Source organism: Schistocerca piceifrons, chromosome 6, assembly GCF_021461385.2.
Source record: "Schistocerca piceifrons isolate TAMUIC-IGC-003096 chromosome 6, iqSchPice1.1, whole genome shotgun sequence".
Lineage (NCBI taxonomy): Eukaryota > Metazoa > Arthropoda > Insecta > Orthoptera > Acrididae > Schistocerca > Schistocerca piceifrons.
In genome coordinates, this window is record NC_060143.1 from 578848983 (window position 1) to 578861188 (window position 12206).

At 44.1% G+C, this 12206-nt stretch overlaps 1 protein-coding gene across 1 annotated transcript; it reads left to right on the top strand.

Moving 5' to 3' along the window:
* The first annotated feature begins 1378 nt into the window (after positions 1-1378).
* Positions 1379-10711, top strand: LOC124803465 (trichohyalin-like). The gene is made up of 3 exons (XM_047264655.1): positions 1379-1404; positions 2656-4766; positions 10554-10711. The coding sequence occupies exons 1-3, from the start codon at positions 1379-1381 to the stop codon at positions 10709-10711; spliced, it is 2295 nt and encodes a 764-aa protein (XP_047120611.1).
* The last annotated feature ends 1495 nt before the right edge of the window (positions 10712-12206 follow it).

Below are 12206 nucleotides of genomic sequence, written 5' to 3' on the forward strand. Positions count from 1 at the left end.
GCGTGGGGGCACTGTTTTACCAACTTAAAGCCACCGAGCCAATCCCGTAGGTGTCCTGCAGGCGCCTGCCAATCACCATTTAGTTAGGTCCCCTCTACTGCTAAGGCGGGAATGTTAATGCAGTTGCAGTAAGTCCGTATTTGGTATCAACATTGTTCAGCTGAAAGCTAAACGTAACTGCTCTGCCAAATAAGGCTTGCAATATTGTTATACATCATTTAGCCCCGCCCCTCGGGCTCCCCGGAGTAGGGACTGCTGGGTCAACATTTTTTGGCGTTTTCGCTCTCTTTCTAACCCTTGTGAGCCTACTGACGCTGCTGTTCTCAGGGCTGGTATCAAGCTGGCTTTATATTCTTGTACGTGCCTCTTGGTTACAAAGTTCTATGGTGGCAACCTACTACAGCGTCTAGACGACATACGAAGTTACATGTTAATTCCTTGAAGAGTAACTAACGCCCTGGGGGCGTCTGCATTTTCGCAAGGCTCTCCCCTTACGGTTTACTTCATGTAACAATATCTCTCCTAGTTTCGACTGCTCTCAGCATCGTCTCTGCTTCCACGCCTTGGAACACCTGTCCTTTTTCACAGCTTCAAGGTAACACTACAGTAGCAGGAAATAATGTTACACAGGGTATACCCTCAAATACCAAGATAAAGGCGTAAGTATTTAATCGATTGTCCTTACAGCCTTTCTGATCGAGCCAAACAAATTGAGTCTCCAGCATTCCACATTGGGCTGGAGACCCCGATCACTTTTGAAGAACGAGCGCCCTATGGAAAATGACTACTTGAACCAAAGTCAGACTGATGAGGCGCAATCGACAGTAGGCTGTAGCCAAGATGTTCACAGGCATACATGGCTGCATCTCATGTTGCAGTAGTATTTATCGACAGCAAACCTGACTGCATGTTACTGAGAATCCACTGCGCCAAACTTGCCTTCGATAGTCTCCACGAAAAATAAAGGCTCGGTGGCAGTGAAAGTGGCGTCATCAGTCCTGTTACTGACAAGGTAGCAGGGAAAGGGCTTCACCACCGTCTGCCACGACCAGCCCTACACCCACAGATGGGAACAGGGAAGGGTGATAAGCAGTGTTATGAAGGGAGCTGCACAAGGACGACCAGTTTTCAGGGTGTCTGCTCTGACACTACATACACATTGGAATCAGGTGCTGTCCTGTGAGCACTGCGCACTCAGAGCAATGGCCATCTGGCACAGTGGACGTTGCCAGGCATACTCATGCTCCAGAATGAGAAACAGCCACTCCTAGGCATAAATGGGAACGTTTCAGATCATGTATCAGAAGTGTGATCCCCATGCTTTCAGCAGGCTTCTCCTGCACTGACTACCAGGCTAACTATGTAGTTTCAAAGAACAATGGAGTCTAAAAATAGACTGAAGAGGTAATGCCACTTCCTCGGACGAAAAGTAAAATTCAAAAATTAGCTCCCAATACCCCAAAGATTCCCCCTCGCTCCCCCCCTCCCCCAAGTCCCAAATTCCCAGAAAAGTGAATAAGCGAACGAAGTTCCATTTATCACTATTATTACAACACTAACAATTAATTGAATCAGGAATCTAAGACTTGACAATTTATTAATCTACGAAAGAAAGATTAAATTTCAGTAAAATTAAAATCAAAATCAATAAATTGCAAAATTAACATAAATTAACATTCGCAAAGTAGAACGAACGATACCAAAGAATACTCTGTGTGAGTACTCTTTGGGAATCGTGAGTAATGAGTAGGTATAATTCAATGCATTGTCACTACGTTACGAGATTTAGCCGAAGCAGGTCATATTTGAATGCTCTTACATGTAGGCGCGCTTAGATTGTTTTTGAGATTGAATAATTGAGATCTATTATGACGCAGTAATACGATCTTCTGACTTCAAATATCACTGCATTAGAATTCGATCGGAGGACTTTTACCTACTAGAATAAAGAACTGTTAAATAGATAATTGAAATAAACATTACTTAACGATTTAGGCAACGAACACTGACTGACAATTTTCATTCATAATAGCCAGTGGTTTATGGAACTTCAGTGACAGGTCCGAAGCATGTAATTTAAATCCCCCAACACCTAGGACAGATTTCTGCTCAAGGCTCAGTTAGGAAGTGACTGATATTCTGCCATAAATCACCCTCTCGTGCCAAGTCGTGCATTGGTGATTAAAAATTCTATCAAATTCTTGACATGAAACTCCCGAGTAATAAGTACGCACAGCGATAATATTAGACTGTAGCACTCGGCGCTTGGGTAGAATCCTTGACTCAAATAACAAGCCAACTGTTACGATTTCTTAGGTGCTTGAAATTACGACCAGCTTGTAGGGAATTTGTTGTGGATGTGACTGTATTGGTTTTATCATTAATATTTCATCATTATCAGTTAAACATCGATTACGAACGATTAATTACGATACTTGGTGAAGTAAATATCTCACACACGTCAACATTTCGATTCAACACTTATTTTGTGTAACGTCGTCTTCATAACTTGATAAGGATCTCAACACAGTACCGACTGTCGCCGAGTTTTAGCCAAAGCCAAGTACAAATCAAACTAAAACATCAAGAAGAACAGGCGTTATAGAGGCTACCATGAAAATTCAAAGTAAGGAGTTACAAGTTGAAGCGCGACAGAAAGAAGCGCGACAGAAAGAAGCGCGACAGAAAGAAGCGCGACAGAAAGAAGCGCGACAGAAAGAAGCGCGACAGAAAGAAGCGCGACAGAAAGAAGCGCGACAGAAAGAAGCGCGACAGAAAGAAGCGCGACAGAAAGAAGCGCGACAGAAAGAAGCGCGACAGAAAGAAGCGCGACAGAAAGAAGCGCGACAGAAAGAAGCGCGACAGAAAGAAGCGCGACAGAAAGAAGCGCGACAGAAAGAAGCGCGACAGAAAGAAGCGCGACAGAAAGAAGCGCGACAGAAAGAAGCGCGACAGAAAGAAGCGCGACAGAAAGAAGCGCGACAGAAAGAAGCGCGACAGAAAGAAGCGCGACAGAAAGAAGCGCGACAGAAAGAAGCGCGACAGAAAGAAGCGCGACAGAAAGAAGCGCGACAGAAAGAAGCGCGACAGAAAGAAGCGCGACAGAAAGAAGCGCGACAGAAAGAAGCGCGACAGAAAGAAGCGCGACAGAAAGAAGCGCGACAGAAAGAAGCGCGACAGAAAGAAGCGCGACAGAAAGAAGCGCGACAGAAAGAAGCGCGACAGAAAGAAGCGCGACAGAAAGAAGCGCGACAGAAAGAAGCGCGACAGAAAGAAGCGCGACAGAAAGAAGCGCGACAGAAAGAAGCGCGACAGAAAGAAGCGCGACAGAAAGAAGCGCGACAGAAAGAAGCGCGACAGAAAGAAGCGCGACAGAAAGAAGCGCGACAGAAAGAAGCGCGACAGAAAGAAGCGCGACAGAAAGAAGCGCGACAGAAAGAAGCGCGACAGAAAGAAGCGCGACAGAAAGAAGCGCGACAGAAAGAAGCGCGACAGAAAGAAGCGCGACAGAAAGAAGCGCGACAGAAAGAAGCGCGACAGAAAGAAGCGCGACAGAAAGAAGCGCGACAGAAAGAAGCGCGACAGAAAGAAGCGCGACAGAAAGAAGCGCGACAGAAAGAAGCGCGACAGAAAGAAGCGCGACAGAAAGAAGCGCGACAGAAAGAAGCGCGACAGAAAGAAGCGCGACAGAAAGAAGCGCGACAGAAAGAAGCGCGACAGAAAGAAGCGCGACAGAAAGAAGCGCGACAGAAAGAAGCGCGACAGAAAGAAGCGCGACAGAAAGAAGCGCGACAGAAAGAAGCGCGACAGAAAGAAGCGCGACAGAAAGAAGCGCGACAGAAAGAAGCGCGACAGAAAGAAGCGCGACAGAAAGAAGCGCGACAGAAAGAAGCGCGACAGAAAGAAGCGCGACAGAAAGAAGCGCGACAGAAAGAAGCGCGACAGAAAGAAGCGCGACAGAAAGAAGCGCGACAGAAAGAAGCGCGACAGAAAGAAGCGCGACAGAAAGAAGCGCGACAGAAAGAAGCGCGACAGAAAGAAGCGCGACAGAAAGAAGCGCGACAGAAAGAAGCGCGACAGAAAGAAGCGCGACAGAAAGAAGCGCGACAGAAAGAAGCGCGACAGAAAGAAGCGCGACAGAAAGAAGCGCGACAGAAAGAAGCGCGACAGAAAGAAGCGCGACAGAAAGAAGCGCGACAGAAAGAAGCGCGACAGAAAGAAGCGCGACAGAAAGAAGCGCGACAGAAAGAAGCGCGACAGAAAGAAGCGCGACAGAAAGAAGCGCGACAGAAAGAAGCGCGACAGAAAGAAGCGCGACAGAAAGAAGCGCGACAGAAAGAAGCGCGACAGAAAGAAGCGCGACAGAAAGAAGCGCGACAGAAAGAAGCGCGACAGAAAGAAGCGCGACAGAAAGAAGCGCGACAGAAAGAAGCGCGACAGAAAGAAGCGCGACAGAAAGAAGCGCGACAGAAAGAAGCGCGACAGAAAGAAGCGCGACAGAAAGAAGCGCGACAGAAAGAAGCGCGACAGAAAGAAGCGCGACAGAAAGAAGCGCGACAGAAAGAAGCGCGACAGAAAGAAGCGCGACAGAAAGAAGCGCGACAGAAAGAAGCGCGACAGAAAGAAGCGCGACAGAAAGAAGCGCGACAGAAAGAAGCGCGACAGAAAGAAGCGCGACAGAAAGAAGCGCGACAGAAAGAAGCGCGACAGAAAGAAGCGCGACAGAAAGAAGCGCGACAGAAAGAAGCGCGACAGCTATGGAGGCGGTGGGTGGCGAGAGTGGGCAGGCAGAGGGCATAACAGCTTGATGCACCGTATGCGCTACGCTCGATCTCCCGAAACAACTGTGCGCTCTCTGGGGGGGGGGGTAACAATTTGGTGTACTCGGAAGGAATTATATGGTTCCCAGCAGAACCAATGGAGGAAAGACTGTATTAAAAAAATTGACAAGGAGACGTGTCTTATGGTATCAAGGAATAACGCTCATAGTACGAGAGAGCGTCGTAAATGGCGAAAGCTGTTGAGGAAGACGTTGCCGCAGGCCTTACTGAACTGGTCAGAGGGTTACCGACATTATGGTGTGTTGTTGCGCATGGTAATTATTGTGGGTAGATAAGATTATTATAATTGTGAATGAATCAAAATTATTTTAGTCCGTGAAAAGAAACCATGTGACCAAAGTATATTTTGAAATAAGCACATTTGTCTAAATTCTGCTCTTAAAACCTAGAAACAATCACGTAGGAGCATTAGACAGCGGAAATTTCTTCCTCCAGAAAAGCCAGGTTCTAAAGGATTAACCATAATATCTGCCTTTGAAATTGGCTTCTGTAGACATTACGGTGACTCACAACTAACGGCCCTACCCTCAACTATTTGTGCTACAGTTGTGAGTACACTTTTCTAACTGATGCCTCAGATCACACGCTGTAAGCATCAAAGTCTTATGCTGTTTTTACGGTAAGTGACGATGACTATCAAGGCTATAAATTTTATTTGCCTGTAAATATTTGAAGGAGACAGTGTGCTGTGTCAAAACGCACGGGTTACGTTCGCGCTTACTAGTGCTGAGCCTCCTACACGATAGCTTAACACGTTCGCTGCGGTCGCCCGTGCGAGCCGCTAACGCGCGAGGCGGACGCTTGTAAGCGCACGTGCGCTGAGAGCTGAAATCATAGCCCTGCGAAACCTGTAAGTTTGTGGCGAATAAACTAGATGCCGCCAGCTGATTCGTTTGGAGTTCGTACGCTGGCTACCAGAGGCGCAGCGTTCCACTCAGTCAAAACAGTTCGGGGCTAGCTGCCAGGAGCGCTGCAATCCCTTCTCTTTGCAGCCGCACGGCCTTCTATGATTTTTATTTCGAGGAAATAACTTTACATAGTTACCGACTTAGCTCGCCACTGTATCTTTTCATAATTCTTATGGATGAATAAAACTTTGTTCTGCAAGGGAAGTCAGCAGTTTCAAGTTATAATAAGATACTGCTGGAATTTATATTTCGTAATCCATACCTGGCTGAATACAAATTATGAACACGCCTAAATTTTGATCGCAAGACTAATGTCTAGTTTTGCGACAAATTCATGTTGTGCACGAACGTAATATTGGCAACGAATATAACGTCTGCGGAAGAGGTGCTAGATATAGAAATAGAAGTACACTTTAGCTGCATGCCGATCATGTGATAAATGCTGCCTGCTGTCTGTCGCTTATAAGCGTTACATGCATTTATTGCAAACAATTCTAACAAAGCCCCTTATTTATTTATTGTATTGCTAACTGGACAGAAAATGCAATTCACACAAGTGACAAATCCACTCCATTGAAAAAGAATTAGTCGGAAAACACCAAAAGATTTATAAAACGAAGAAAAAGAAACAGGACTCGTCTGCAATGTGGTGCTATGGAAACCCAATCACAAATATATACATATTATAAAAATGACTATGTGTATGTATGTATGTTCCACATCTCCTCCTACTGGACCGATTTCAACGAAACGTGGTACACATATTCCTATTATCGGAAAACTATCACTGTAGGGGTAAGAACCACATACGACACATACGTCAGGAGATATGACGTCATGAACAATGTAGTTCGTCAAAAACGGCCGCATCATGTGACGATATTCCACATCTGCTCCTAAACTAGTACACCGATTTCAATCAAATTTGGTACAAATCTTCTCTAAGGTAATGAATCATTTGCTATGGTAGCAAAAACTACTTACGATATATAGTTCAGGAGATATGACGTCATAAACAATTCTGTTCTTGAATAACCGCAACATCAGGTTTGTGATTTCTATTTATTATGTCATTACTACTAAAGCTATTCGCGAAGAATTTTGCAGAGGATATGCATATATACCACTAAATGTAGCTTTGAAATTATATCATAGTATGACACGTAGTACAGGAGATATGACGTCAAAACTATGAAACGCACGAAAATCCATCCCACTATGCATGTGGTTGTAATGTATTACGTCTGTAATACCAACTCCATTCGCACCTCATTTTGCAGTTTCCTAATATTCTTCCCGGGGAACATGGAAAATTATATTCTTGTGGGACACACAGTACAGGAAATATTATGTCATGAAGATTGACCTGTGTGAAAACGGAACTGAGATGAATGGAAAATAGATAGCGATAGAACAGGAGGCGATGGACAGAGAGAGAAGAAGCAGATGGACTAAAATAAGACAGGAATGAATACACACCCGGGCAACGCCGGGCACTGCAGCTAGTAACAAATAAGTTTTCAAGGTGTAGAGGTGATGTTTTTATAGCAAACCACAAATAAGTCCACATACGGTACTGTACAGAAACATCATATTCTGAGCAACCTATGTAACTATATTTACATGGCTATCAAATAAAACAAACACTTTACAAATCAAACACAAACAGATCTTCCTCTGTAGATACGACGTCCCATTACATTATGGATGTGTAATTGTGCAGCAGTTCAAACAGAATCCAGGTTGGTTTGGACACGTTATACACACGTATGGTGTATCCGTACGCTTGCCCCGTGCCGCGCACGTTTTACATCGCTTCCGCATAACTTGCTTCGTCCCTCCCGTTGCGTCCCGCTTTTGCACAACATGTGTGTCTTTACATTTGTTACGCACACCTTTTGTAACGTCCATTGGTGGAAGTAGTCCCTTTATTATTTGTATTCTATAATCATACAAAGTCATATTATGCCCTGAGTATTTATTATATAGGTAATGTGCATTGAACATTAGCATGTCAACTACATGGAAGAATAGTTTCTTTGGCCAGCGGATTGTCTTTCGTTCACATAAATAATAAGACAACATCTGGTCCTGCCTATCGGTCCCAGACATACAACTATTATATCTGATAATTGGCAGTGGTTTCGCGACTATTTGCTGGCGTGCATTCTGCACACGTTCCATTGTATTGGGGTATTCTGTGGAAATATAGGAGACCTCTCGTCTATCCTTCCATTTGCCGATCATTACCCCGTCCGAATATCGTGCTATGGTGTCCCCTTTCCCCAGCTTGGCGCATACCACGTCTTTAGGGGTATTTTTCCTATTTACCCTTAGTGTCCCGGTGCAATGTGTTTTTGCATTCAACAGGGTTTTAGCTAAGGCAAAGCTGTTGTAAAAATTGTCCATGTAAATGTGATGGCCAACATTCACCTTCTAACAAATGCAATACTATCTTTTCAGCATGCGCTTTTCCCCCATATAACCACGCATCCCCGTGTACACAGCGCATTTATTGATGAAGCCGTCTGGGTTATTTAGCATGTACAATTTGATGCCATACTTATTTCTTTTGTTTTTTATGTATTGTCTAAATGACAATCGTCCCCTCCAAAGAATCATTGATTCATCTAAAGAGAGATCCCTACCTGGATAATACACATTACACATTTTGTTGTTGAAATAATTCAATATAGGGCGTATCTTATACAGTCGATCATTTGGTTTCGGTTCGCCTGACTCTGGATTTTTTGCAAAATGCAATGAGCGTAAGATAAGCAAATATCTGGCTCTGCTCATACTCATCGTTATTCCTTTATTTTCGAACAGCGGATCCCTCTTCCAGTAGTCTTGTAGTCGGGCACATTTGACATTACCCATATGTAATGAAATCCCCAGGAAGACAAGTATTTCTTCTATACTTACGGGTTTCCAATTACTAATTCTAGAGCCCTCTTGTGTATTTGCGCTCGCAAATATATTCCGTGCGTTATTTGTTTCGTCAACTATGAGCTGCAGTATGTCATCTGTAACCAGTAGCCTAAAGAAATCCATTGGCGTATTGCCAGCAGGCTTCATCAGCAAACATTCTGCTTTCGTAAACGGGTGATACTGCATCCCATGTGGTTCTTCATGCCACGTAACACCTGGTTTGCTTACTTCTGCGAGCGCTGGTTCTTTATCGTCGGCGATTTCCTCATCATCGTCGCCCGTATCGTCCGATTCCGAACTGTCACGAAACATACTGGACAGTTCTGCTTCCACACTGTCATCACTGTGGTCTGTTTCTGCAGTCTCCAAATGCCAGTCACCCTCATCTGGTTCGTCCTCTCTGAACTCTACATCACTATCTTCTAACACACGTAGTAACTCATGGTCAGTATATTGGTCACTCTTCCTACACTTTTTCGCGTTCGAAGGCCCCGGTGTCGGTTCATTCGCCGCCATTGCAAACAATGCACAACACAGACGACAAAAAACGAAAACACACAACTGCAGACAGGAACACGTTACGTGATATGTCGTTGGTTACTTGAACTAACACGAGTGCACAGCCGAACAAACTAAACTGAGAACTCTGCTAGTGAACGCGCCGCTTATATGCGTCAGCCGCAGCGAACATGTTGACGGCGTAGCGTAATGGTCAAGCGCATTGCTCACAAAACAGTCGACCTGGAATCAATCCCAGGTGCTTCCTAATTTTTTCAATTGTTTTCATTCTTATTTTCCTTGGTTTCGTCAGATTTTGCAACTATTTACCGTAGAATTTAAATACATTCAAGTAGTATATTTATATAACTAGGCGAAAGTTTTAATGCAAATAAAGATTTTAAAGATTCTTGTGATTACGTGCGCTACTTTTTATTCATTACGACAGTAGCAGTTTTGCCATTTTTATGGTGACATATCATAGAAACATGTGAAACATATATGTTTCACTCTAGGCACATTTTATGAAGGCATTGTTTGAGCAGTTACATTTCTCTGCAACATGCTTCATTGGAAAGCACACTTAATTCAAGTTTTAAAACTAAGGTGTTTCCTCTAATAGTTTGGATGCAAACCAAGCGTACTAGATCATAGGGGTGTCCACAGGAGCACTGAATTGATGCAGCACGGTCGAATGTATTTTAATTGCATCTTCTCTTGATGATACCTCTCGCTGTTGTTGGAGTTATTCAGGGGCACTTTGTAATCATTTAATTAGATTTTTGACTTGACGATAGAAATATACATCTACCGTAAATAACCGAACACTCTGAAGATACGAAGTAAAATAAAAATGAGAAAAAAAAATCAGGACGGACCTGGGATTGATCCCAAGTCGCCTGTTTCGTGAGCAATGCGCTTGACCATTACTCTACGCCAATAACGACGAACAGAGCGCTAAATAGGGTATAGCCTCCTATAGTGCTATCGGAACAACTTTCGAGAGCATGTTCTCCTTTCCTATGGCCAACTCAGGCGAAATATTTCGGGCACGTTATGTGGAGTCCCACCTCTTTCTAGAAACAATTCGGACGAAATCGGCGTGTCCCAGTTGGCGACCTCCCCTAGTGAGAACTCAGCTAGCGAGCGCACTGCTTATAAGTGTTACCCGCACTGGCTTGCTGATCGCGGCAACGCTTATGAGCGTCAGCCGCTCTGGCGTGTTGATCGCGGAAACGCTTATGAGCGTCAGCCGCTCTGGCGTGTTGATCGCGGAAACGCTTATAAGCGTCAGCCGCAGCGAACGTGTTAAAAACATCTGGTGGTTACTATAAATATACGTGTGCGATGTATTAAGAAAAACAATATGTTGTAGATGAGCCCCGAACGTCGACGAAAGAACAGGTGGAGAGCGCGCGCGGCTTGAGCGATGCAACAACTCGCCATCGCTGGGTCCAGGGACGCTGCCTGAGCGACGCGCAGCAGCCGGCCGCTGTCGTAGAGATCCGACAGCAGCAGCGAATAATTAATTAATTGTCAAAAGTTGGCGTGGCGTTGCGAGTTGGTTCGTTTTCAATGGTTCTTACCGTGTGATGAAGAGTTAGTTCCCATGTAGGCCTCTCACCGACTAAGTGGATATATCGGCGTGCGTCTGGGTCCGATAGTAGAGCGACCCACTGCGTGGCGTAGTGAGTTACCGCAGCTGGCGGTTAAGGCTTGGGAGAGGGAAAGGAGTTTTGATTGGTAGCACCAGTACTTTAAGTTGGGTACAGTTCCCGGAGGCAGTGTGGCTATTTAGTCTGTTAGGCCCCTGCTCATATACGTGGCTGTCACGGTTGTTTCCTCCCAAAGCTGAGGACCGAAATATACAGAGATTGTGGGATTTTCTGAATACTCGCTGGTGATACACTGGTTCTGGCGAATTTAGGTGCACGCGCTATCAATTGATTGACGTCTTGACAGTTTCGGTCGCAAAATTTGCTGTAGTAAATCCAGCGTGAACCTGGTTAGAGAGAGAAGTAGATTTGGAGGTGCTGAGTTTTTGGAAATCGCTGAAACCTATATCCTGTCCGTGTTGTACGATTAGTGGTCACGGCTAGCCCAGAGGTAATTGGGTTGTCAACAAGCAGCACGCAGCCAGACAAAAACTTGATTAGCCAAAGTGACGAGTGGCCGAATTCAAGTAGGGAACTTAGCGGGTCTCGTATTGTCAACGACTGAAGAGGTTCAGAATTGTTTTAAATTGTCGCTTAAGGTTAGATTTAAAGTGGCAGTGGCACTTAGGGTTTTTGTTGAATTCTTTTATTACTGAATTTCCGTGTTGTGAGGGGTAGTCCTTGATGACACTCGCTCATTTACGAGAATGAAATTTTATTTAAATACGTAGAGAAAATGAATTCAAGTTTTCTTGGGTTATCATAAACCTTATGTGTAATTAGTATCTGCTGTGTGTACATATTTTTTACGAGGAAAGGGTGAGTTCCAGAGATCTTAATACAAAGTTGCAGGACACAAGTATACGCTGATATTTGTAGGTTTGCCTAATCGAAAGTTCATGGATTGAGTGGAACCGCGAGAAACCTATAGAGGGTAGATATTCTAAAAGGGTAAAACGGTTTCATTGATGGAAAGAGTGTCTACGAAAATGAAAGTAGAATTGAAGTTTTAATTTATTACGGAAAGGTCAACTATAACACAAAGGACAAAGGTTATTAAATCTTAAGTACGTGAAGACTTCTTGTTTACATAGCAACGCTGGAATAAGTGGAAAGAGATTTAGTGGTAGCATAAATTATTTCAGTTCTTATCGATATTGGTGGAAGCGTCTTAATAAAAACTGGCCATAACACGACGGTATATGGAATAGGAATTTTTGTAAGTAATTAAAAAGTTACGAGTCTTTTCCAGATATAATATACTGCGTTGTGAGAATCTCGTGTGGGAGAACAATTGCACGCTAGTTGGGGAATTTATCTCGACATAATATAAGCAGGTACTGTATCTGAAGACATTTGATGCTTGGATTCGA